This window comes from Xenopus tropicalis, chromosome 1 (genome assembly GCF_000004195.4).
Source record: "Xenopus tropicalis strain Nigerian chromosome 1, UCB_Xtro_10.0, whole genome shotgun sequence".
NCBI lineage: Eukaryota > Metazoa > Chordata > Amphibia > Anura > Pipidae > Xenopus > Xenopus tropicalis.
Window position 1 is genome coordinate 81,365,141 of NC_030677.2, and position 27,846 is coordinate 81,392,986.

The window sequence follows — 27,846 nt, forward strand, 5'->3', positions numbered from 1 at the left end:
AAAATAATTGCAATGCAAACATGTATCGCTCTGAACAAATAAATGTTAATGTGGAAACTGTTAAGCATCCACTTCCATCAACGGATGTAAAACTGTGATTTTTATAGTTTGTGCCAGTACGAAGTCTGTGTAATAAAACTTCATAATAAATGTGTTCTTTTTGCTCCAGTAGATTACACCAGTATCAAGCATGCCTTAAATGTGCGCTACGCATAATTATAATTTCCAGTGTGAAAACTGTCAAACAATATTACATTGGAATATGCAATTTTTTATTCTTATTTAATCAAAATGTATTTTATTTGCAACTTTGATTACATTCACCCCTATGTTTAATGTATGCTTATAGACACAATTACTTCTTTTTTAATTGCACCCATTGTTCATGAAGTTGTATAGACTGCTAGGAAATGGGCTTGGTTGAGAGGAATGATATCTAACTAGTTACCTGAAACATTATCCTCCCGAAAAAAAGTAAACATTATTGTTTGTTCAGAGTGCTATTTGCCAGAGGTAGAAAACTGCTTTCACTTCTGCACCATTTCCAGGAAATGAAACACAATATTTGTTAAATCATGCAATTCTGTCAAGAAAGCACATGTACACAAAGGCACAAATCGCATATAAATAGGCAGGCATTACTTCTCCCAACAGATTCACACTGAACGATCTCCAAGAAAGCAGCATGGACAGCAAATATGCTATCATCATCCTCTGTGTCCTCATTCTCTCCGCTGCTCTTATAGAAGGTAAAGTGATTTGGTGCATCAATCTTAGTTTAATATAAGAGGAAAGAAACAGCATAAAAATGTAAATAATTATGCCTTATCTCAATGTATATTATAAATGCACAGAGTTTGTATATGACACCTAAACGCCTAAACAAACATATGTTCAGTACTACTAGCACTATATAAGAATAAGATTACATACTGTACGCACAGCAGTAAGAGAATGTTCCTTTTAATGCATTTTCTGTGTGGGGCACTTCTATGTGTTCACCGAATGCTATAAAAATTAAGACCGATTTTTATTGTGTTTCCCACTGATTTCCATTTGTGGAGACAGACCTATTGGTAAATAGGAGATCAGTTAACTCTTGCTCTGCTTTAATTGTATAAAACTGCACCACACAGAAAAAAACATCAAATCAACAATACACCAAAATTCATTTTATTATTATACAAAGATGCTTATGAGAGAATTTCTTTCTGCTAAAATAAAGCTCTAAAATTGTAAAAAAATAAAAAGGTATTTTCTTTATTTTTCAGGACAAGGTACTAAAGGGAGACGCTGCTTATGCAAAAAAATGTCCAAAAAGCTCAGTCCTAAACGCTTGATAAAAATCGAAATCTATCCAGCAGGTTATAGATGTGAAAACATTGAATATGTGTAAGTAGACCTACTGATTCTTCCTAGACATTTATTAGATGTATACCTTTGAATACCAATTTAATTATAGAAATTATTTTTTTTAATTAATAACATGTATTTCAAAGTGGCAACATATTCTGTAATGCTGTACAATAAATGGTACATACGCTAAACTTACAGAAATAAATGATAATTGATACAAGAGGTAAAAAGGGCCCTGCCAATAGAGCTTACAATCTAGGGGAAGGGGGAAGGAGACACAAGATGTGGGATATTCATTTTTTAATCGTCGGTACTACACAAATGTTTATAAATGTGTATGTGTGAATATATACCACCCTTTTTTTACTGCCAGGTAAATCCTCAGAAGGGTCACTTAAGCTTAAAATGATTTTGTAGCATGATGTACACAATATTCTAAGACAAAATGGATTCATTTATTTTTTATTCTAATGGGTTTTAAATGTTGTTGGTTTACAGCTTATATATACTTATAGCTTTTATATATTATATATACACATATAAATATATGAACAGGTATGGTATCCCTTATCCGGAAACCCGTTATCCAGAAAGTTTCCGAATTACAGAAAGGCCATCTGCCATAGACTCCATTATAAGCAAATAATTCAAATTTTTAAAAAGGATTAGCTTTTTCTCTGTAATAATAAAACAAAATGTTGTACACTTGATCCCAACTAAGATAAAATTAATCCTTATTGGAGGCAAAACAAGCCTATTAGGTTTATTTAATATTTAAATGATTTTTAGCAGACTTAAGTTATGGAGATCCAAATTACAGAAAGGTCCCTTATCTGGAAAACCCCAGGTCCCGAGCATTCTGGATAAAAGGTCCCATACCTGTATATATACATATACATACAGTATTTACATAAATACTGTACATCTGTATATATTATACATATACTGTATATATAGATATCGATAGATATATATTGAGCCTTGATAAAATCCTAATAATGACCAAGCATCGATCCTCAAAAAATAATCCATATGTAATAAGAAGACCTTTGGTGTACTGTTGATTTATTGTTTACAGTGACAAGACCCAATTTATAAACTGTGCTGTTATTAATATGCCCAATTAAAGGACATATAAAATGTATTTTTATCTATGAAATAGATCAGTAAGTATTTTCCCCAGGCTGGTGCCCCTGTTAGGAGAAAATTGCACTGGCCTGTGGGAAAACCTCCCTAAGCACTGCACCGGCATTTTACTTACCTTCCTACCAGTGTCACAGGCGCCCCTTGTGAAAAAATTCCGTTCACGCATGCACAGTAGATTAAACCCAGCATATCTATTCTACTACGCATTAAAGATGGAAGATAAGGGCACAAAGATGCATAAACAGTGCATCGCTTACACAGCTTTCCCATGGGCCGGTGCAGTTTTCTTGTAACAGGAACACCAGCCCAAAAAAAAGCTTTTTTTTGGCCCCCAGTCAAATAGACTTTATGTGTCCTTTAAGGCATAGTACTTTAGTAAAATGTTTGATCTTAGTTATATGGTTAATGGCAATTTTAGAAGTTGCTGTGTTCAGATGTTGTTTACAAAACTGCATTATGTTTAAAGCCATTGCTTTATATGTGAATTTATTTTAAGAGCCATTTGAGCACTGATGCCATAAAACCAACAGAAAATATAAAGGTGATTTAATGATCAATTGGCATATATTGTATTTCTTCTTTTTGCTCCTTTTGCATTGCATAGAGAAAGATGTAGATATATCTTTTAGGTGCATTGCAGGATACTCAAATCTAGTCTCATTACAGGGCCACCATGAAAGGCAGCAAAAAAACAAAATGCTTCAGTCCAAATTCAAAACTGTTGAAGGAAATAATGTCTCCAAAGGGGTATGTATTTATTTCATGTATGTATATATACTGTATATATATATTAATAGTACAGTTACATATAAGTTAATTGCTAAGTGTTAAAGAGATAAGATGAAGGGGATCCCTGCTTATAGAGCTTACAATCTACTGTTTTTTAAGAAAATATATCAGTATCATTTTAAAGACTGTCCCAATAATTTTCTTATAAGGGCAGACTTATAAAAGTCAAGCATTCAAAACACTTCCATTTCTAGGACTAGTTTTCCAGTTGTTCATATATTTTTGCAAGTTAAATTATTTGTTAATATATGATAACTTTTTGCATCTTTTCACCAAGGTTGAAAAGTTTTTGTATTTCTACTGTATATGCAGCCATCTGGTGGCCATTTTAATGAACATTAACAAGTAGCCTAACTTTTGGAACACTATATTTTTATATGATTAATTACAAAGACGGCTACTTCTCTGCCAGCCCTAGGTTTCAGCACATTAAACTGTGAGTCTGGTCATCCTGTAGGGACTTGGAGCACTGGCAATGGGGCCTCAGTGTAATGTCAGTTAGACTTGATAAGAACGCCTACATGATCTTTTATATCAGTAACCCCCAACCAATGGCTCCTGAACAACATGTTGCTTACCAACCCTCGGCTGTTGCTCCAAGTGGCCTTAAAGCAGGTGCTTATTTTTTTTACTGAGAATGACATGTTACATAACAATGTTACCAATGGTACGTAAAGTTATATATATAATTATATATAATAAACTGTACAGTTATTAACCAAATATAATTCTTGCATAGCATTCTTTGGGGAAGGGAAGGATAGGTAACTGAGGGTGGCAAGGGGATTGCGCAAGTCGGGGTCTTGCTTTCTCCTGACTTACCGGGAAATAAGAAATAAAACATTAAGAAAAAAGAGAAATAATGGTATTGTAACTAATCAAACCAAAACCAAACAAAGCAGGGTGGGGTGCCTCTGTTAACTTCTCTCCAGGATCCGGATTCTCCCTACAAGGTTATTTTTTTGTTTCAGTTCTGCCATCATCCAATTGTACCTTGGGACTTTCAGTAAAATTTTCCCCTCAGATTCCCTTTCCCCTTTTTTTCTCCCCCCGTCTGGGTTTTCTTTTGTCTTATGTGGGGTAAAGCATGATTCAAGTTGAGGGGGTGGAATATTGTACCCAGGGGGCCCACACTTTTTGGAACTGTTCTTGCCTGTTGTTAAAAATGCTGGTTAGTTATTCATTAACCAAGATCCAATTGATCTTGGTTTTTAATTGCAGTATGGGCAAGAATGGGGATTTCCATGATCTGGAAATTGTTAGTTTAGGCAGGTGTTTATTTTTAACTTCCTGGCTTGGAGGCAAGATTTGGTTGCATAAAAAACAGGTGTACATGTTGAATGAGGCTCATGGATTGAGAAAAAGTTGGGGACCCCCATTCTAGATACAGTAAATCTGCTGTCCTAGATATTTTTGCATCTGTGACTGATAGACTGATATTTTCCTAATCTGTATCCGTGTTATAATCTAATGGGGGTCGCACTGAAGACATCATATTTCATCTTATTAAAGAGATAGGTCTGCCACATCAGTGGGGGAGCATGCTGTGTTCAATCTTTAACGCAGATATGATTTTTTAAAAGTATTACTTTCAATTTTCTTAGGAAACTACAATCCATTAAAATAATTAAACACGAGTAAGGATGTGATGTGACAGGACTGAGAATCCCTTCATATGAAAGCAACATGGAATCTGCTGGCTGGAATGTAGAGAATGAAAACCACAACAGCTGCCAAAATGTTCTTTTTATCCTAAGCCATACACAGTGTTCACAATATAGGTTTGGTGCCTCTTTACTAGAACCTTTTTGAATCAGGAACCTTTCTGTACCCAGAATAATCAAAGAGCTTTTTTAGTCACAATTTCAGGCTTTATCTTGGTTTGTTTCTACAAAAACACACTTTGTAAAAAGGGTTAAATATAATTGTGGCAGTGAAAAAGAATTACCTGTAAAGTGTAAATATTGTACAGAAATTAACTTGTTGTATTATGTGTAAATATGAAAACAATTTCCTTGGAGCCAAGCATTGGAACAAACATTACTTTGTAATAAAAAGTAATAATGTTGTACTATGCTGGATTTAACATGTTAGAAACTGATTACATTTTTGTGCAGTCAGGGTTTTTTTTATATGCATTTTTTCAAAATGTGATTAAAAGAGTTTTTGTTTGCATTCAAAATGTGTCTTTACTTTATTGTCCCTTCAACATCAAGAAAGGCAGAGCATTTGGTGTATGACTTTTCAGAAGTGCTTCTATTAGAAATGGAAATCCAGGAATTGGATTTGTTATCTGAAATGCTGGGAACCTGGGCTTTTCAGGATATGGAGTATATCCTTAATAATGCTAATAATTGTACTTAAAGGGGTTGTTCAACTTTAAATTCAGTTTTAGTATGATGAAGAGAGTAATATTCTGAGACAATTTGCAATTGGTCCTTATGTTTTATTATTTATAATTGTTTTTAATTTTCAGTTCAGGAGTTCTCCAATCTGGAGTTTCAGCAGCTATTTAGTTGCTAGGCTAGTTGCTACTTACCTTAGCAACCGGGAAATGGTTGGATGAGAGACTCATACCTATATATGAATAGGAGAGGGCCTGAATAGAAAAGAAAGTTACAAAAAGTAACCATAAAAATAAAATGGAACCCTCACAGAGCAATAGTTTATTTGGCTGCTGGGGTCAGTGACCCCCATTTAAAAACTGAATTGGAATAACAAGGCAATTAATTAAAAAACTATAACAAATAAATACTGCAGATTAATTGAAAAGTTGCTTAGAATTGGCCATTCAATAACATACGAAAATTTAATTTAAAGGTAAACCACGCCTTTAACCCTTAATGTGCACAGAATCTTTGTTGACAATGCAGTACCCAATTGCTAGCATCATTGACACCACATTTCGAAGTTTCATTAGGTCTGGTCTAGAGAACACCTGGTGCAAACAGACCCACGGCTCAGCATCCCAAAGGTTAAACATTGAAAAAAAGACCCAATTGTATTGTTTTGCCATAAACATAGATTTATGCTTGCTTATTTACCATTAAGTACAATGTGGTTGTCTGTCTTACAGTTTCTGCTTGTGTAACTTGAGGGTTAATTAAGTAGGCAGGCAGAATATTCTGGTTTGAAATACTCAGTTCACATTTCACCGCAAAGTGAAATTATGCATTTCACAATCTGTTACTTTGGGTCCTTTCAGGGGGAAACCTCTGCTGCCTATGCTTTGCTCCACTGCCAACACCAGTGTCACATCACTACTAGCCATTTCAGAAGGGCCACCAGAATCTACACAGATACACAGTATACCAAAGGACCAGGGGTGGCAAGGGTTTAGATGTAAACACAAAATCCTGCACCATTTTGGCTTGTACATTCCTATAAGAAACTGAAACTTCAGTATCATATCAACATGTTCTGAATGCAATGTCTACACCCAGAATGTGGAAAGCAACAAAAGCATGATTCATTAAAAACACACTATGGCTATTGATAGAATTACAATGGACATAATTGTACTGTAATATATAAGCTATTATTAAAACCTAAATAGCAATTAAATTGCTAGTAATTGCATGAATTATTTAACATTGTTTTTGATTTGCTTATTAAATCCATATACAGTTGGATTTTCGCATATGAAAGAGACCGGGGCTCATTTATTTTTCACTGGACAAATTTGCCCCAATGCAGCAAACCATAGCAACCAATAAGAGACTTGCTTTGAACATTCTACATAGCTCCAGCAGGCAGATCAAAGATGATTTCAGACTGGCTGCTATTGGTAATTGTGTTGGGACAAATTTGCACAGTTAGTAAATGAACTCCAGTTTGTAAGCTTAGGGAGTATCTGATTCTCTCATATAATAAATGTAATGTATATTTTTTGAATACTTATATTTGTTCCATATTCAGAGTAAGAGACTTAAAAAAAACTGTTGCACTGTGGTAAAAGTTCAAGCTAGAAGTTTCTGGGCCTGACTGTTATTTAGAGTATGGGAGTATTTAGGGGAGTATTTAGGTATGGGACTCATTATCCGGAAACCTATTATCCATAAAGTTCTGAAGTACGGGAGGACCATATCCCATAGACTCCATTTTAACCAAGTAATTAAAATTTTAAAAAATGATTTCTTTTTTCTCTGTAATAATGAAACAGTACCATGTATTTGATCCCAACTAAAATATAAATAATCCTTTTTGGAGACAAGCCACTGGATCCCTAAACACTGCTAAGTCTAATTTCCATATTATTATATTACTGCTAATGTAATCAAACTTCTGCCAATGCAAATGTTGCATTAATATAATTTTTTTAATTTTTACTATTCCTGAGCTTACATAACCCTTATTTCCTGTCAATCAAACAAGAAAATGTGATGAAACTATATGGTTAATTAAGCTGAGTGCGTGTGTGTCAGGGTTATATCCACCATCAGCCCACTATACCCTTTACACTAATAATACTTTGTACATGGTTGGAAAGAATTGCAGTTGGGCAACAGAAAATGGCTGAATTGGGATAGCATCATATACTTCATATACATCTGTGTCTGTCTGCTGTTAGTCATAAGTCTGCTGTGTGTATTCATGCATTCCTCAGTGGGAACCCTGCAATTACCACCAACTTAATGTCAATAGGCGCACTTGCACACGATTTGGAACAGAAGGTGGGAAAGACAAACTAAGCGCAACTATAAGGAAATGTAACGAGCATCTTTGGATGCCACACCCAACTCTGCTGACCTCATTAAATTACAAGTAAAAATTACTTAGGGTGCCAATCTATTAGGCACTCCATTGACTAAAGGTGTTAACCTTTTATTACCCTTTGCTAGTAGGGCTCTTATTTAAGAAGCAATTTTGCATTTCCAGGTGTTGCTTGTTGCAACTTAAGCTAGTTTTATGGACAGTACAGTACCCCTTCCAAGCACTACTATACTGTATATGTGCCCAGCCTAGACTGCCCGATATGAGACTTGGAAACCCAGAAAAGATGGGGCCAAAATGCCCTGCAACAAATCCCAGGCAGGTTTGATTTTAAAAAAAGAAGGTCAGCGAATTCTAGAACATCCCAGTATTATTTCTACTTTAGTTGAAAAAATTCGAGTTTAAACAGATGTTCGTTTCCATGAATCCTCTTTATAGGAATTACCCTAGCAACCACTTTAGGAGCATTTGCTCCTAAAACAATACTGTTTAAAACAATAATGTTTCACTAATATCAGAAAAATTAGTGCAAAAACCCATTCATAAATCTGTAAGTGGTGTGCTACCTTCTACTTGGACTATATATATATATAGGATATAGGATGAAAAAATTTGCATATGGTAGCATATAAATAGTAGCATATAAATGGTAGCATATAAATAGTAGCTGCATATAAATAGTAGCCGCTAGTAGCCGCTAGTGAATCTTTCAAAAGATCCGCGAAAGGGTAAAAAATTCGGCACACGTCCAAAAATTTTTGCAGGCATCAAAAAAGAATAGTCGCGGCAACAATTCTTTTTGCCACACGACATTTTTGCCGTTTCGCAGATCTTTTGAAAGATTTGCGAATTTTTCGGTGATGCAAAACGGAACAGATTCACTCATCACTAGCGGCTACTATTTATATGCTACCATTTATATGCGGCTACTATTTATATGCAGCTACTATTTATATACAGCTACTATTTATATGCTACCATTTATATGCTACTATTTATATGCACTATTTATATGCTACCATTTATATGCTACCATTTATATGCGGCGACTATTTATATGCACTATTTATATGCTACCATTTATATGCGGCAACTATTTATACGTGGGCGTTTATTAGCGCATGTACCGTCCAATGGCGCACGAAAATAACGCATGCAGCATCGTGCATAAATTAACGCAAGTATGCTTATAGTGAATCGTGCATTAAGTCGCAAAAATTTAGACGCACGCTATAAATAACGCACCTTTTAACGCACTTTAGTGAATCAAACCCTAAAGTGTTTAACTTGAGTTTTTTACATTCAAAAGATTTACAGGAAAGAAACGAGAAGACGAGTGGGTAAACTCAGACCCACTGGTCTCTCCTTCCGAATGTGTAGTGTCGCCAATGCTATGTGATATCCCAAGCTTTAGTGTGCCAGCTTTATTATGTCCTTTATTTGCTGGTTTAGATCTAAATACCTTTTTTTCATAGACAGACTTGTTTCCAATCATAAAATACTTGTACATCCTTTGCAAAAGTTGCCCATTTGTTATCATCAAGAAAAAATTCAGTTTTGTAAGAAAAAAAAACCCCCAAAATTAAATTATATATATATATATGTCTGACCATCCACCACCTAAAAATAGGGAATTCTAGTCCCCAAAATACTGCATTATTGTTACAGATAAAAAAGATATGAGAGATGCAGAGAGAGCTAAACATATTGTATGTCTTTGGTGAGGTCTTGTTGTGTTGGCCTTAATATGTTAACCTCAGATAATGTTTAATTTTTCATCAGAACATCAGGTTTTAATAGTTTTGGTTTTAATTGTTTGGTTTGTTGAAACTGCCAGTTGCAACTCATTGCAGATTACATTTATAATATATGTATATAAAGTATTGTTATGTCCAGTGGCAAAGCTCATATTCACTGGGCTGCCTAGTATTGCATTTTACCAGTACAGGTATGGTACCTGTTATCCAGAATCCTTGGGACCTGGAGTTTTCCGGATAAGGGATCTTTCCATACTTTGGATCTCCATACCTTAAAGGGGATATATACCATACATTTTTACAATGCACTAAACCATGTCAAATAACGTAAAATAGAAGGAAGTGCTTTTATTTTAATACCTTTGGGTTCAAATATGTCCATAACAGCTTGAAAACTGTGCTCTACCCAGACCTTATGCCAGCTTCCGGTTTAGACTCTTCAGTAAACGACTCAGAGCCGGCCCACATAGACTTCTATGACACCCTCACCTACTTAAAGTGATGAAGGACACTCCCATGTCTCATTTTGCTCTGGCTTCAGACTTGAGTGGTTGTCTCTGCAGCTCTCATATAATGGCAGTTTTAGGAGGTAAAATGCTTTCAAAACATATTATAACTGAATATAAACTTTATATAAAATGTCTCCTTTAAGGCTGCTAAATGATCATTCAAACATTACTTAAACCCAATAGGATTGGTTTGCCTCCCATAAGGATTGATTATATCTTAGTTGGGATCATTTACAAGGTTCTGTTTTATTATTACAGAGAAAAAGGAATCATTTTTAAAAATAATAATTATTTAATTTTAATGGAGTCTGTGGGAGTTGTCCTTCCCGTAATTTGGAACTTTTGTGATAATGGGTCCCATATCTGTACTTAAAAAGTCAATTAATGCAACCTGCACCTGGATAAATTTCCTGGTCATTGCTCTCTCTTTGGTTTTAGCACTATTTGATCTTGCTGCACCACAGGTTGCAGGTTAAAAGCTCGTACTCATGAGCGTTGTACCTGCACTCCCCTGCAGCAGCATTCTCCTTTGTTTTTCCTAATGGGGCTGTACTAACACAGGTGTGTGTAAGTACTGATTGCAGGTGGAATGCAACATTCCACCTATGTTCTATTGTGCTGTGAAAATGTTGTCTGTATGCCAAAAAAATTCTCTATACAGACTTAAGCCAAATTAACCTATCAACATTTTTTTCCTGACATTTTTGTTTTGGAGGAGGCACTTTGGTGTAAAAAATGCCTATAAAAATGTTGTGGGTCTGATTAATTCTCAAAGAGATTGCACACAATAGCCACGCCAACATTTTTTAAAAATTGTCTTTAGAGGAGGAAAAGTGATGGAAAGGTGGTCTGTGAAAAAGTCGCACAAATGCAATTTTTTACAACATTCTTACGTTTTTGTAAATTCCCCCCTATGTAATAAATAATACAATTAAAATCCAGTTTGGATGCAAAAAGTGTACTTTATTAATAATTTTTTATACTTATATACTTATTTATTAGTAAGACTAACCTTTAATCAAAAATAATCATATATATAGAATATAAAACTATTTTAGTTATATTATGCTAAGCATTAGTTATTGTTAGTTGTGATTAATATGTTTTGAAGGTGTAAACTGCACAATGCCAGCTATTTGTAGCTTTTGAAGTAAGCGCCATTCCTTTCATTTAGCCAATCGCTTTGTTGTACCTGCAGCAATAAAATACAATGCATTTGTTTTTATTATTACATAAATACCTTTGCTGAGCATGATTGTAATATAAATTGTAAAACATATATAAGCTAAATATGTTTTTTTAAACTTCAGCTTTTGACTATTAACATAGAATTACCCCCAGAAAATTTTGCTTAGCTCACCACACTCACTTACACATTTGCCTGCAATGCTGCCTTTTTTTGTTTTCCAGAATGCTATCTCTTGTTTCAGTAACTCAAATTAGTGTTTAATTTCTGCAAAAAAATATTAATCGCAATAAAAAGTTGAATTTGAATGTTGATTAATTTGGCACTTTAAAGGAGACGGAAAGTCATTCTGGCATTTTACTATCAATAGATTTGCCACATTAGTGCCACCGAGAACACTATATTTATTCTGCAGAAAGCATTACCATACCTGAGTAAAAAGCCCTAGAAGCTTTCTCCCTTTGCTTAAGACAGCAGCTGCCATTTTAAATAGCTTCCTGTTTGCAGTCTAGCCATTATAGCTCAGGTATGGAGGGAGTTCTTAGTATTCTTATGGGAGGGGGGAGCAGGAGAGGGGAGAGAACTGCAGACTTTGGCCACAGGAATTGAGGATTTTCTGAGAGAGGAAGTCAGACACCCCAACAACATGTTTACAAAAAAGGAGACAAGAAATCCTGTGTTTCTGTGAATGCATATGGCTATATTTACATAGATCTTTCTGATAAAGATTACTTAGTTTTTACCTTTCCTTTTCATTTAAGTGTACATGAGAATTCCCCATCATTAAATCTCTAGAGAACAAATAAAATACTGAGCTACAGGCAAAGTGATTGATCCATGGTACATACAGTACAAGATTCATTAGCGAAAGCCCATTATCCAGAAAGCTTTGCAATAACAAGAAGGCTGTCAACCATAGATTCCATTTTAATCACAATACAAATTTTTGTATTCTCTGTAATAATTGGTGCCTTGATCTTGATCCCAAATAAGATATAATTAATCCCTATTAAAGGCAAAACCATCCTTATTAGGTTTTAAGACTATGGTGGTCCAAATTATGGAAAAAAACATTTCTCTTTTTGCTTTCATAACACTTACCCTTTCTTCTTTAAAGCAAAAATAAGTTTGTTGATGCTTTTTGATTCAGGATCGATGCAGATATGTTGGCCAGATTTCAATGTAGCACTGCAATAATCAAAATTAAATACAGGTTACCCAGTTTAGTTACAGACATCTGTAAGAAAATGAATTAGAAACATTGTAAGCCTCCTCAACATGCCTTTTAGGCAGAGAAGGAGATCAATAGTACTGCTATGTAGTACTTAGTTAAGTGAACCCATGCTATTACAAAATCTGCCTGCTCCAATTAGGACCCTGTAGTAAATTCATTAGGATGTGCCACCAGCAAGGGCAGTAATCTCATTGGCCATGAAATAGGATTGTTGCCAAGGGGATACTGGCCAGAAGAAACTGCTGGGACAAAAGAGAAAAGCACTCCAAAGCTCTATAAAAGCTCTCAGTCCACGACAAACAGCAACATGGGGAAAGATAGGACTGAAGATGAATAAGAGTAACTGAGAAAGGGTACTTTTTGAAAAAAATGGGGGTGGCTTTTGGGTGGCAATTGTAAATCCAGCGTTGGATGGCATGCTCATTAACCCTGTCAAATTAGCATGTTGTCTGGAGGTAGTCCTTGACTCCTCTCTCCCCTTCTCTGATCATTGAAAACCTTAATCACTGGGGGTGCCTAATATTTGTCACCCCCAGTGATTAAGGCTTTTCTCTTTAAAAATTGCCCAGGACCAGGAAGCAAGCAAGCAAGCACAATGTAGTGATCTTCTTCCATTTCTTCCTTCAAAATACTTTAGAGTTTATGCACAGGTTATGCAAGTAAAAAAGCCATTGTTTTTCCACTTTTAAATGTACTGCTCATGTGTGTGTGAAGAAAGAAGCAGGAAAAGGATCACTTTATGGTCCTCACTGAGGGAGACCATGGGCCGGGTGCAGTTTCCTGCTGATAGGAGCACTGGCCTAGGGTTTCAGGTAAGGGATTACTATTACTGGGGGAGAGGGGGTACGTAACATTTGGCACACCCATTGACCCCAGTAACATCTTCCTTCACTTCTTTTGTGGGTATTTCTCTGATTCCAGTGGGTTTTTTTTTCTTATATTGGTATACAAAAAATGTACTTTTGGGAGCTCCCAGTGGTTTTCCAGTGTACAAGGTTAGTGAAGTAAAATTTTGATGCATCTGGTGATCAGTTCAGACTTTCTTTTTGCAGAAATGTATTCACTTTTTTCAGAAGACCAACTCCTACTGTATGAGGCAATTTCACAATATCCTGGGGGATCATGGGGATCTAACCAAAACAGCACAGAGACATGTTTTTGGGACACAATCCATAGATTAAGAATCACTGACTTAAATTGACTTTAGCCTTTGAGTTTTCCTGATCTATAGCAGTTTAGGCCCAGTATCCCTATTTGCAGTTTTGCATTGTTGTTTTAATTGCCCATTTGTTTTTTGCAAGGTATTTTTGCTGAAATATTCTCTGCCTACTAGTTGCACTATTAAACAATGTCTCTTTTGTTAGTCAGTATGCCTTTAATGCATCACTTTTCTAACATTCCAACTGACAATTGACCCTTGGGCTCCATATTGCCCCAATTTTTCAGTAACTATACAATACAGAATGTGAACAGGCCCTGAGAAATTTATTCATCAGATCCTTGAATTTCTTTTGGGCTGTTTGTCAGTATTAAATATCGGGGACAGTTGTAAAAATTAAGCATAAAACCAGTTCTGTGTGTGGATGAATACAATAGTGGATAGTCACTGAATCAAATCCTGATAAAACTGATATTTCAGAAGAATAAGATATATTATTTTTTTCCATATAATATATGGAATTTTGCAAACAGGGTGGAAATTTCCCCAAATGCATCTTTAATTTACATGTCCAGATCATTAAAGCAAATTCTACAGCCTGAAATGTACAGCTGCTAATATATATTTAAATTGTGCATAAGTTAGGTCTCGCCCCCATATACTTCTTGTATCGAAAAGACACGAGTGTGCTTTCCTTAGGCAAAAAAAAAAAAGTAAGAGCAGAAGAGAGCCCAGAATTTTTTCATTGAGTAACCTACAGTGCTTCCTTGGCTCAAAAATATATGTCCATGTCCCACAATTTTTTTATGGGTGCTAATACCTGCGTAATACTGACTACACAATTTTGGACACAATTTTAGTCTGGTCACTAGTTTTGTCAATATGCTGGAAATTGGGAAAAAATGCTGCATCATGGAAAAAAAAATCACTGCAAATAATACATCCATGAATCCCGTTGTATATGAGTTGCAAGCAGGTATTCATGTGCTAATCATTTAGGAGTGCTCTGGATCAGACCTATGTTAATCTTTTAATGAAAACTTTAATTTTAATTCAAAGATGCAATCTGATAAGTAATTATTACAAAAGATATGTCATCCATAGTAATGAGTATTGACTTACATGATCTCTACATTCTCACAGCCAGGGGATATTGGGAACACCGCAACTTTTTTTAAAGATCTGAGATCAAACCTTTTGGCAACATGCCGTTTGCACAAGCAACGTCGGTTTCCACCAGGGGACATACCTAGTAAGAACAACACATTTAATCATTAACTTTTCTTCTGGAAACAAAAAATCTTATATTAAATCACTCAGATTGCTCTGGTTTGACCAGAAATTTTAGTAGTTTCTAGTTTATCTTTAATCATCTAGTGCATCTAATTTATTTCTTAAGACTGCATAGCTTTGCTAAAGGGACATGTGTATTGAATACTGTGGTACACCATTCCTCCCACGGTAACTGCTTAGATTCATTTTAGTTTCTCCCTTATTCACTGTGTACTAAAATTGCAGTGGTCTCCTGACTTCTAAGCTGTCTGCCCCAATGTATACATCTAATAAATGTAGTATATGTAGCCCCCCTTACTAGCTGTTGCTCAACTGCTATTCCAAAAAATATGACACAAATTCACAGAAAACATGCAAATCATATTTTGCTGCCAAATATCATTATAGGATCAGAGCTTATAATTTGTGGTTTAATACTCAGTAAATGAAAACTGTGTAATAAATAAATAAGCAAGTAATTTATTGTTCCCCTAAATCTTTGGTTAATGTGAATGTAAATCTCACTTGTTTTAGTGGCCATTGTTTAAGGCTGGCTGGCCTCAGCTTCCATCACTGGCATCACAAGGGGTTGTTTGGGGCAAAAAAATAATTGTCTCTGTAGAATATATGATACAATAATGCATTGTATTTTATGGCAGTTGAAGGTAACAGTTGTCCAGTAACAGCAGCTAGAGCTAAAGCAGATAATTTATAAGTCACAAGGTAAATATGAGAAACTTACCATGAACATAGGCCAGAATGACAAGCAGACCAACAATCATGACACGTGCTTTATCCGGAGTCATTGCAATTTGTTGCAGTTGAGAGAAAGATATCAGAAAGGTGTTGCAGAGACAAATGACAAAGATCTTTGGAAGGAAGGCTCTGTGTTTTGTGCATTTATATTCCCTTATCTATATCTGCTTAGTTTATAGTGCTTACAACAAGGGAAACTCCATAACAGAGGAGAGCTTTCTGAGAAGGATCGTTCTCAGTTTCCTGAAAATGCAGATGTTATAGGAATGGGAGTTGCTGCTACTGACATCAAAACAGAATTCTGTTCAGCGCACAATCCTACAAACATGCGCTCATGCAAACACACTACAATAAAAGAATGTTTTGTTGTTTTTTTGTTAAAATGATTGTTTCTGGCACTGTCACTGAACTATAACTTCTTGCATTTACAGTATAACTGTTCTTTTACTTGTAGGGATGTCACATCCCCTTTTCTAATACTGCAGCTTTGGTTCAGTTTAAACATATTAAATTGGGGCACCATTTGTCGGCTTCCTCCAAACAACTGCTGTCACACCCACAAACTTTTAGGTATCTGTATCTTTAGATATTTAGTTATTCAGCTATGATTTTAACAGTGCTTAGTAACAAATATGTTAAAGGAAAACTATACCCCCAAACAATGTAGGTCTCTATAAAAATATATTGCATAAAAGCTCATATGTAAAACCCTGCTTCATCTAAATAAACCATTTTCAAATAAATATACTTTTTATAGTCGTATGTGCCATTGGGAAAAACCTAAATTGAAAATTGCCATTTTAAGAATTAAGGGCCGCCTCCTGGGATCATAGGATTCAAAATTGTAGCACCAATCCCCAGATTTCACCCTGAAAAGCTGGTGACCTTACTGTAGGTTCATAGGGGTGACATCAATCAAGAGTGCCTAGGGCAGCACAAGCTGTAAATTCAGCCTTGACTGTATGCTGTGGTAAAATCATTGTGCTTTAATTTGAACACCCTGGCTGTGCCTTTAGAAAAGTGTATTTCTGTTTGCTTTACACCTGTCTGCCTGTCTGTTTTCCAACTCAGCCTCCTCCCAGAACCCCTAAGATATTGGCCCATGCCTGAATGTAAGAGAATTTTCACATGTTTTTGAAATTAAAAATAGAGTGTAAAAAGACATAACACAAAACATAAACCTTAAAAGATAACTGAAAGGGAGAATTGAACTGAAAAGACCAGAATGGGATGGAACACATACAGGACAGGATGCATCAGCCCAGGATGGTGTGGACACAGAACATGACAGACTGGAGTACGTGTAGGATAGGAGGGACTGGAGAACAGGAAGGGCTTAGGTTTTAAAGAGAGGACATGGGAAGTTCAGGATTTTCTTACCATTTAAGATAGCAAGGGACCAGACAGCATGCAAAGTCTGGCTAGTGCAGGAATTTGTGGACAGTGTGAACTGGGATACATTAGAAGGCTAGGTAACTTTGCACTGATGGTGAATGGGCTTAGGCAGAAGAGAAACCACTCTGTGGAACAGGCTGGGCCATCAGGCAGAGGTACCAGGAGGGCAAGCTGTGCAAGTGCATCCAACTTTTTCTTCAGGCAAGTTGGAGTGTCACCCTTTCCTGGTGGGACTGTGGAAGCTTGGACCAAAGTATTAGAGCACTGGAGAGGTCATTGGTCACTGAGGATTGGGAAGAGCAGAAGCAAATGGTGAACTGGCTAGGGGGGCTGCAGTCGGTGCAAGATGGGATAGAAATCATGCTGTGGTGGGTATACCGATAGCTAAACAGGGTAAGCTGGAGTTGGAATTGCATGAGGGAGAGTATCTATCTAAGGTTTTTGTGGTTTGGCAAGCAATTAAATGGTTAAAGAGGGGGCAGGACATCAGAAGGCATTTGCATACTGTATTGTTTAGTACATGTTTTGGGGAGTATTTGTTTCATAATATGAAGAGAGATTGTATCAAGTTGCATTTATTTTAGCCTTGTTTGGGGTCTTTAGGGTGAGGGAACTGATAAACCCTAACAAATGGGCAGAGTAATGGAGACGAGTAATGACTGGGTGCACATTTCACTTTTCACTGTAGGTCCAAAACTAATTGGGGAAAGGACAAGGTTCACTTTAAGGTGAGCGGCACTATGTCGCTTCCCTACAATATTTTTGGGTGCTTGTCCTCTGGTTGAGTCCAGAGTCCCTGCTGATTCATTTGGATTGTTCACCCGTCATCCAGTATATGTTTGTCAGGGTTTTGTGTCTGGATAGGGATCTAGATAGGGATGGCAATGGAAGCTTGGCTTGGTAGTTTACTATATTGGTAGTATACTTGGTGCTTACTATATTTAATTGTGGTTGTTGGATGGGTGGAGGAACACTTGGTGAATTCAAATGTTCTAATAATGTAGGGTTTTTTCTAATAATTTTTCTGATGTTGATGTAGTGTCCATTTGAATACCTGAGATTACTAGTAAAGGATAAATAATACCAGTTTCTCCTAACTGTATGGTGAAAAATATACATGGCTGCGGGACCCACGGGTTAACCCAACCTCGGCAAATCAATTGCGGGGGCCTGCGACCTTACACTGCCAGCTTCCCTTCCGGCTCTCTAATTTATAAGTACGTGCCTGGCAAGCCCCGCCCTTTTTGTGATGTCATTGCTGGGCAGTCGCAGGTCTATAAATAGAGTGAAGAAAGGCAGGTTGGGTAGGGTTAGGGTTGGGAGCTGGCAGTTTAGGGCCGGTGTGGGTCAAGGATTTCTTGACCCACACATCACAAATACTCCTCAAGAAGACCAGAAATACTGGTAAATTTGTAAGAATTAAACAAGTGTCAAACAAATGTATTCATGTAAGCATGTAAAGCTTGTTAGATATACAAAGTTCTCTGTATGAAGAGTTTCCTGTAAAGCCCCCCTGACTTGGATGGATTCTGTTCTCAAGCTAGCCTTGGTTAGTACCACCAGTTTGGCTGTAAGGGCAGTAATTTGTTTTTCTGTGTTGTAGAGCGATATCACTATGTGCCTCACCGGAAACTCTCTTTCACTCCCATAATGTTCCCATGTAAAAAGTCTATAACAACCCTGTAATTTCTTGAGATGGCAGAATCCACAGAGCTTGTGTCAAATAAACTTTGTCTTTCACCTCAAGTGGTCTCAAGTATCCTGACATATATATATATATATGCATTTATATATACCTTAGATATATGTTGGGATACTTAGGTATGGTAACCATTTCAAAGGATAAACCCAAAACTCAACACAAGAGTAAACAAGAGTAAACAATATGCACTTAATACAACTGCGGTTATGAATATTTCCATTCAGTTCTAAGAAATAACCTACAAAATTACTTTTTTGTAACTCACTACCAGCAGTCTATTTTAAAGACAATAGCATCAAACTACATTTTAACAATTATTTCCTTATGAGCTTTTAACCAAAATGTAAGAAATAGGAAACACAATTCTTGTTTAAAAACAACATTTTATTTGTTTTAAATATTTTTGCAATTAAAAAGTTTGAACTTTCAATATATTACACCATTTCTAAGAAAATATATAAATTAATTTCTATCCATTTTAATCAGACATTTAAAAAAAGAAAAAAAAAACAATACAATATGCATAAAATATACAATTTGATGACCAGAGAAGAGAGTGTGGATGCACTCCTTATCATGACAGCTCTAAATTCTACTTGTGTGCTGTATTCCAAATAAAGGGATAATTTGTAGTACCTTATATGTAGCCCCACAAAAATTGCCTAGCAAACCAATGCCCTGGGAATATGTTTCTAACACTTTTATGGTTATTTGGCATTGGGGGATCTGATGATTGGTATATCACCCACATGGCATATCTGGGCATATATGAGATGGAGCTAAAGAATACCAGATCTATTGCTGCTTTCTAGTTATAATTAATGTAGGTTTGGCATTTTCAGCTATACTTCACCATTACAAATATCTCTGTTATGAGTAATCTTTTTTAATTTTAAAAATAATTACAATTCTCATGAATAATTAAGAATTATAAATTAAGTTCCAAACACTTACAATATACAGAGTTTTTCTTTTACATAAAATATATATTTGTAAAATCAGGACACATTAATGTACGCTAGCTGTCATTATCAGGAATGTAAAAATAGTGTGAGATTTTTTTACATTGTAGTTTACAAAAAAGAAACCCAAGAAAATATTTCTATGAAGTACAAAGGTTTGCCCTTGGTGCACCATCTCTTGAAATGTGTGTTTTTGTGTTTTTTAAAGGCATTTTTTCAAAATAGTTTCTGTTAAACAAAACCAGTTCTGAGTTGAGAGCAAGAAATCCTGCAGCTAGGCTGTCTGCATATCCAACTTCACCATGGAAATTTCCAGTTATCATAATGGCTCCGTATCGAATCACTTTGAAGATCTGGCACAATAATAAAATATACATTTGGTTATAATGCTGTAAATTTTAGTTGTAGGTTTATCTGTTTTAGGGTATGCATTCAGGTATTGTTCCCTTGGCCTCCATATAAAAAACACTTTTACCTCAGTTAGTGCTGCATTCAGCAAACCACCCCGTTCAAGTACCCATTTTACAGTGACACTTTGTGAACACTATTTCCCAAATGAATGCATGCTAGGGAAAGAGGTCAAGCACTTGCTTGCAAATCATTTGTCATCTATAGTTTGTATTCATAAGAATGTATACAATATCTTGCCCCTAGTATTTGGGAAATGTATTACATGTTCCTACTTGTTTAACCCCAGAGAGGTTTCCCATTCTTGTCCTACATTGAATCATTGCTAGATGATTAATAAATAATAAAAATGTTTTAGAATAAAATATGAAAATATAAAAATGGTCTTTAAAACATGCATAGCATTCCCACTTTCTAGGTAAATATACCCAACTATGCCATCCATGTTTTTATTTACTAGCTTTTCACTCATACCTCTTTTTCCGCAGTGCAGAAAGGAGTTTGTTGGCAAATTTTGATTGAGGATTGAGGCAGATCTTACTTCCTGATTTCATTGTTACACTAAAAAAAACAGAATCAAACAGTGTTTACCAATTGGAGTTTAAGTACAGTGATAAAGGAAGCAGAGATAAGAAACATCCAGCATTTTTGTGATGCGGTTTCAGAGACAAAAACCACATAATAATGTTTGATGCGCAATGGCCTCTGTGCCGACTCAAGGTTATCCATATAATTCTTATCTTTAGATTTGCTACATAATTAGCCAAATAACATTTACTAATATGTTTCTATTCTATGTGCTAAACCACTAGGTATATACAGCAATATAATGTAACTTGGCACTCCCTTGAATTCATATATTTCTCTGTATCAATAGACCAGTATAAATAAAATGGTAATAAAGTGGTAATAAGTGGTAATAAGAAAAGTGGTAATAAATAAAATGGTAATGTACAGAAAATAAAAATGGAAAATATTAATGGTAATGTAAATTACCATGGTAGTGGTATTAGTAATGTAAAGGTAAATAAAAGTGGTAATAAATAAAGATGTAATGCAAAATACAACTTATGCAATGGTGGTTATATAGTACCAAGAAATCTGATCAATAAACCTTTTTTAAAATTGATGGTTGGTTGCTCTATTTTAATAAAATAAAGCACAGCTTTTGTTATACTATATATCACCCACATGCCATAACAATAATGACACTTACATGACCTCAATCTCATCACAGCCAAAACTCATTGGAAACACCTCCAGTTTTTTCAGATGCTGGGTACTGATCCTTTCGGCACCGCGCCCTTTGCACATGCAGCGTTGTTTCCCAAGTGGGGACATTCCTAGAAATAAAAAAAAGCAGCACATTTTATGAATAGTGGAAGCTCACTGACACCACTGAAACATCACAATGAAGCAGAAATAGGAGAGACCCCGAATTCTAAAAAGTATAAATGACCAACCATAAAAATCAAGCCAACTAAAGGGCAAAAAAACACCTATAATTAAACACTATATTCAAATCCATAACATCAATTCTCTACAGTTTCAGAAGAAAAAGAATTGTTTAATATAAAAAAAAATTTATTGTAAGCTCTTGCAACAATCCTAATCTTGTTATCTAGTGTCATTGTGTGATGCAATGAGATATAGTCCTAGCAAAGCTATAAATAGAAGATTGTTGCTATATATGTTTTCAGTAAGAAAATAGCATTGTTGTCTTGTTGCATAATAAATGTTATTTTCCACCAATCCTCATTTCAGCGTACTAGCCATAAGAGTGCATTGTATAATCTAGCTGCAATATTGCTGGTGTGGAACTTACCACAAACACAGGACAGGATGAGGAGCAGACCGCAGAAGAGGGCAAGTGCTTTACCCACAGCCATTGTTCCCGGGACTGATCAACAGAGAGGAAGAATTCTGAATTGGAAGCACACTGCTAAGATGCATTTATATCCCCTGGTGCCACCCACATTTGGCTGTAAAAAATATCAAGGGGAAAACCCCAGTATAAAGTGAAACTTTCTCAGTAGGGCAGTTCCCCTTTTCTTGAAAATGCTACTTTTGTAGGAAAGGGAGCTGCTTTCACTTGCATTAAATGAAATACAGTTCAAGGAAAAAGAATCTCATGACATATACCAAAAAGAACAACTATTTTTAAGACTGGCAGGGGGGGGGTCAGGAATTTAGGGGAGATCTCAGTGAGATATCATTCATAAATCTATTCACTACCGATTAGCATTATTTAAATAATCATTGTGCAATCAATTAAATTTGGTTGCAATCACAATAAAATACTATTTAGTTAATGTAGTTACATAAATAATAAATGGTTCTTATTGATATTATCGGCACACAGAGAAATGGATGCAGTATCTCTGCCTTTCTCTGAAGACAAGCAGTGAGCCAGATGTTCTACTATCCTACACAAATGTAAGGAAAGAAAGTATATACTTTACTGTTTGATTAATTAATGCTAAAATTAACCTTACAACTTTTACCTTTACAACTTATACCTTTTCTGGGAAACAATTTAGCTAGCCCAATATAAAGTACACATAATAGGGAACATTTTAGAAGCATAAAACCTTATTTAAACAGACATTCTCTCTCTAAAAATAATTTATATTTACAGTATTTATTTATACATATGAGTGGTAGCTTCTATATTGCTTGTCTCAGACACAGTCCACCAGAAATAATTTATATAAGGGTCTTTGGAGTACTTCTCAATAAGCATTGCAGCCCCACTAATTTCTACACTCACATAAATAAGCAGAGAAGAAATTTTTGTGTACTACTGCAATACTACTAGATAACTAGATTTTATATGTTACCTCTATTCTCTGTCAGAATTACACATGTCCTGAAGATGCCAATATCTATGCTATGTGCCATACATTTGGGATAATCGTGTCCTTAAGCACATACTGCTGTCCAACATCTCCCATGCAAAGTATTGGGCTATATATTATATAATAATATACCCCATGGTATACTATAATGTGTTTAGGTGTCAAATTCCAGACCAAGGACATTTAAGGGGCTTGTAGTTAAAAAGTTTGACAACCACTGCGTTGTTGCAATTATATTTATATATTGTTTAATATATCTGTTTACTTTGCATTCGTTAAACCTCTATAATCTCTTTAAGCATTTCAAGCAGCAGTGAAATAAATATTAGTGAGCCATACAGATTAAAGATAATCATCCTCTTTTCTCTTCCAAATAGATAGATCAATATGCTGTAAATAGTGTTTACATTGGTACTCTTAGACCTGTTTACCAACCCTGAAACTGGCATGAAGGTTTTAGGTATATGAAAGTCTCTGAACCAGCAGAAGGGTAAGGGCTCTGGCACACGCTGCGCAGGCGATTTCGGCAAATCGCCGAAAATGCCTCGTGATGCAACGGCGACTTACATCTTCGCCGGTGGGATGGTAGTTCGGGGAGATTAGTTGCGGGCGACTAATCTCCCCATGTGCCAGAGCCCTAAGGCTTTGTATAAATTTGTATCAGAGATTAAATCTTGGAATTACCCTGAATATTTTTATCCCCTTATTATTATGTTGATGTCATGTGAAGAGCCTAAATTGGCATAAGACTAGTTTTCTACCACTGGGACCTTTATAAAGGATTCTTGCATGAAGTCCAACTAGAGACCAAAATGTTGGATGCAATTTTGACAGCTGCCATACTGTTTGCTCTAAGGAAATAACAGGAAATACTTCCTATGGATTCCAAAAAATCCTCTAGTAATCAAACTGCAGTTAAAAGGGGCCATACACCAGGGATCCCCAACCATTCTTACTTGTGAGCCACAGTCAAATGCAAAAAGACTTGGAGAGCAACATGACCATCATATAAAGGTTCACATAGGTACCGAATAAGGGTTGTGATTGCATTAGGTAGCCTCTATGCAGAATTGCAGCTTACAGGAGGCTTTGTTTGGTAGTACATTTTGTTTTTATTCAACCAAAACTTGCCACCAACCAAGGAATTTAAAAATAAAAACTGCTCTGGGGACTCTAGGAGCAACATGTTGCTCACAAGCCACTAGTTGGGGATCACTGGTTTACACCCACCCAAAACTTTCAGCATATTCCAACATATTGTTACGTATTTAAACATGTGGGGATTTGTAATCAAGCAACATTAGGGATTAAATCTTAAAGAAACACTGCTCAATACAAACTTTTCTCAGCTCTTTGGGCCAGCAATCCCAATCACTGCGAGTGGATCTTCAGCCCCTTCTGTTTCTTATGATTCAAAATTTTGGAACAAAAGACCACATTCATGATGTGTCAGAACAGAATGGAATTCTGTTTTAACTGACTCTGTTTTTGGGGTCAAAGCAAAAGGCCTTTAGAAAAAAAGAAAGAAAGAAAAGGCATCCAAAGCTTTTTGTGATGGAAAGTGAAATAGGGAAATTCCAATATGGAAATACCACTGAAATTGTTTTACAACTCCCATTAATTAAATACAATGTATACTACATCTATTTTTCCAAAAATATTATGTGTTTAAAAAAAAGACGTTGTGCAGTGCTGGCTAGTGTTGTGTTGACATTTAAGACTTTAATACTCATTAATTTCATTCTTAGAAAAAAGCCATAACCAGTAGTGTAGCAATTTAGGGTGAATACCCAAAGCTGTGATGGGGTCCCAGTAAGGACCCAGAAAGCATTTTATTAGAATTTTTCTTTCATTGTGCAAAATCAGTTTTTGTGTGGACACCTGTTTTAAAAGAAAAAAAACCTTTTACATAGAATTTTAGTAGGTTAATTTGGCTTAGAACACTAACCCAGAATGAATACATTGCCACTTCTCATTATAGGGTAAAATTGAAACATGTCTTCAATCTGCTGTGAACAGATAATGAGTAAAGGGAAGTTACTGCTTGCTAGGACCATATTTATCAAAAGTGAAACAGAACTGACTTGGCAGGGGGAATTCTGCTGCTCCTTGTTAACCTGTATAAGATTTTTAGGGGTATATTTATTAAAGGGTGAAATGTTTTTCTCCTTTTGACAAACATGCCCTTTTCCTGGAAATAATTATGGTAGTGTATAAGTGGTTTTCTGATCTCAGCTGAAGTACCCCAAGGTTCTGTTCTAGGTCTGTCTTTGTTTGAAAGGTTTCTGTGATATGGCCTATTTTCATGGTCACAACCATCTGGACTTTTAACAAATAAGCCCACAGCACTTCAAGTAGAAATTTTTTCTTCAAGTAGAAAAAGATTGCACATCTTCTCATAAGAAAACAACAGTGTACGTAATAAAACATGTTACTATAAAAGCAGTTAACGCCATCTTCAAGAGAGATTTGGAAACCCCCAAAATACAGGTACACTTGCATTGTAATTAACTGTAATCATGAACATTATTACACTGCAAATCTGTTTTTTTTTTATTCTTAATTATGCTAACTTTTATATTGGGTACTTCTTTTATTACATACCACCCTTACCAGAGGCAGGGGTGAGGTAAAGGGAGACAAAAATTATAGTATAATAACCTGGTTAGATTATTAACAAGTCCACTCTTGAAACAGTAGCAAGATTTCCTAATGGTATATGCGGCCTAGAATGAATACTCTATAAGGCAGCAGATTCTATTTCAATGAAAAATTATTTTCAGTTTCATTTCTTTCTTACTATTTAGTTTTCGAAAATCAAGCCAGAACCACTACAACTTCTGATAATTTAAAAAAAACAGTGAAAATATGTACAAAATAGGTCAAAATATATTAACTATTTAGAGCATGTCATCCATTTATAAATATTATGGCATTATTTAAACTATTAGCAGAATATTTGCATATTTACATGAGAATGTTACCATGTTACCATGCTTTAGCAGCACATTTATTGAATCAGTCAATAAATTCTTCTCACACTTACTTTTTGTGCCTATTATTACATATGGGGAGGTGAGGTTAGTAATTGCTGGGGTTGAGGCTAATTAGAATTTTTGAGTAAATTGCATCCATAACATCCAATCAGATTCAGTTTTCTAACTTATAGCTGAATCTTAACATAGTTACATAGGGTTGAAAAAAGACCATTGTCCATCAAGTTCAACCCATCCGAGTAAACCCAGCACACAACCTATACTAACCATTCTATACACTCACATACATAAACTATATATACAACCAGTAATACTAACTGTAGATATTAGTATCACAATAGCCTTGGATATTCTGCTTGTTCAAAAACTCATCCAGGCACCTCTTAAAGGCATTAACAGAATCTGCCATTACCACATCACTAGGAAGGGCATTCCACAACCTCACTGCCCTCACCGTGAAAAACCACCTACGCTGCTTCAAATGGAAGCTCCGTTCCTCTAATCTAAAGTGGGACCTCTGGTGCGCTGATTGTTTTTATGTGAAAAAAGAACATCCCCCATCTGCCTATAATCCCCTCTAATGTACTTGTACAGAGTAATCATGTCCCCTCGCAAGCGCCTCTTTTCCAGAGAAAACAACCCCAACCTCGACAGTCTAACCTCATAGCTTAAATCTTCCATCCCCTTTACCAGTTTAGTTGCACGTCTCTGCACTCTCTCCAGCTCATTAATATCCTTCTTAAGGACTGGAGCCCAAAACTGCACTGCATACTCAAGGTGAGGCCTTACCAGGGACCTATAAAGAGGCAAAAATATGTTTTCATCCCTTGAGTCAATGCCCTTTTATATACAAGACAGCACTTTATTTGCTGTAGTAGCCACAGAATGACACTGCCTGGAATTAGACAACTTGTGATCTACAAAAACCCCTAGATCCTTCTCCATTAAGGATACCCCCAACACACTACCGTTCAGTAGATAGTTTGCGTTTATATTATTTCTACCAAAGTGCATAACTTTGCACTTGTCAACATTGAACCTCATTTTCCAGTTTGCTGCCCAGTTTTCCAATTTTGTCAAATTGCTCTGCAAAGCGGCAGCATCCTGCATGGAACTTATAGTTTTGCACAATTTAGTGTCATCAGCAAAAATAGAAACAGTACTCTCTATGCCCACCTCCAGGTCATTAATAAACAAGTTAAAAAGCAAAGGACCAAGGACTGACCCCTGCGGTACTCCACTAACCACACTGGCCCAATTAGAAAATGTTCCATTTACCACCACTCTTTGTAATCTATCCTTCAACCAGTTCTCTATCCAATTACAAATATTATGTTCTAGGCCAATATTCCTCAATTTGATCATTAACCTTCTGTGAGGTACTGTATCAAACGCTTTAGCAAAATCTAAGTAGATGACATCAACTGCCATTCCAGCATCAAGGTTCCTGCTCACCTCCTCATAAAAGGCAACTAAATTAGTCTGGCAAGATCTGTTACGCATAAAACCATGCTGGCACAAACTAATAGTATTGTGAACTGCAATGTATTCAACTATCCTATCCCTTATTACCCCTTCCAGAAGTTTTCCTACTACTGATGTCAGACTAACAGGCCTATAGTTTTCAGGCTGAGAACGAGATCCCTTT

General features: G+C 35.9%; 3 protein-coding genes across 3 annotated transcripts; 1 reads left to right on the plus strand and 2 right to left on the minus strand.

The window, feature by feature from the left end:
• The first annotated feature begins 452 nt into the window (after positions 1-452).
• On the plus strand, positions 453-5,473 carry cxcl11 (C-X-C motif chemokine ligand 11). The gene is made up of 4 exons (XM_002940578.3): positions 453-749; positions 1,272-1,392; positions 3,169-3,249; positions 4,896-5,473. Exons 1-4 carry the CDS (start codon positions 686-688, stop codon positions 4,930-4,932), a joined length of 303 nt encoding a protein of 100 aa, XP_002940624.1. The 5' UTR covers positions 453-685; the 3' UTR covers positions 4,933-5,473.
• A 5,810-nt stretch (positions 5,474-11,283) lies between these two features.
• Positions 11,284-16,011, minus strand: cxcl10 (C-X-C motif chemokine ligand 10). The gene is made up of 4 exons (XM_002940575.4): positions 15,864-16,011; positions 14,972-15,098; positions 12,558-12,644; positions 11,284-11,462 (listed from the first exon to the last, which is right to left on the minus strand). The coding sequence occupies exons 1-4, from the start codon at positions 15,925-15,927 to the stop codon at positions 11,441-11,443; spliced, it is 300 nt and encodes a 99-aa protein (XP_002940621.2). The 5' UTR covers positions 15,928-16,011; the 3' UTR covers positions 11,284-11,440.
• Positions 16,012-19,337: 3,326 nt separating this feature from the next.
• Positions 19,338-22,405, minus strand: cxcl9 (C-X-C motif chemokine ligand 9). Its single transcript, XM_002940574.4, has 4 exons — positions 22,170-22,405; positions 21,561-21,687; positions 20,819-20,905; positions 19,338-20,289 (listed from the first exon to the last, which is right to left on the minus strand). The coding sequence occupies exons 1-4, from the start codon at positions 22,231-22,233 to the stop codon at positions 20,277-20,279; spliced, it is 291 nt and encodes a 96-aa protein (XP_002940620.1). The 5' UTR covers positions 22,234-22,405; the 3' UTR covers positions 19,338-20,276.
• Between the last annotated feature and the right edge of the window lie 5,441 nt (positions 22,406-27,846).

Excerpts from the sequence above, each read along its gene's own strand:
- cxcl9 (XM_002940574.4), bottom strand. The coding sequence starts at position 22,233 with ATGGCTGTGGGTAAAGCACTTGCCCTCTTCTGCGGTCTGCTCCTCATC. Across the intron at positions 21,688-22,169 it reads CATCCTGTCCTGTGTTTGTG|GAATGTCCCCACTTGGGAAA; the intron begins GTAAGTTCCACA and ends TTTTATTTCTAG. Across the intron at positions 20,906-21,560 it reads TGTGATGAGATTGAGGTCAT|TGTAACAATGAAATCAGGAA; the intron begins GTAAGTGTCATT and ends TGTTTTTTTTAG.
- cxcl10 (XM_002940575.4), bottom strand. The coding sequence starts at position 15,927 with ATGACTCCGGATAAAGCACGTGTCATGATTGTTGGTCTGCTTGTCATT. Across the intron at positions 15,099-15,863 it reads CATTCTGGCCTATGTTCATG|GTATGTCCCCTGGTGGAAAC; the intron begins GTAAGTTTCTCA and ends TGTTCTTACTAG. Across the intron at positions 11,463-12,557 it reads TTTGCTTTAAAGAAGAAAGG|GTACAACAAAGCGATTGGCT; the intron begins GTAAGTGTTATG and ends TTATTGCTGCAG.
- cxcl11 (XM_002940578.3), top strand. The coding sequence starts at position 686 with ATGGACAGCAAATATGCTATCATCATCCTCTGTGTCCTCATTCTCTCC. Across the intron at positions 1,393-3,168 it reads TGTGAAAACATTGAATATGT|GGCCACCATGAAAGGCAGCA; the intron begins GTAAGTAGACCT and ends GTCTCATTACAG. Across the intron at positions 3,250-4,895 it reads GAAATAATGTCTCCAAAGGG|GAAACTACAATCCATTAAAA; the intron begins GTATGTATTTAT and ends CAATTTTCTTAG.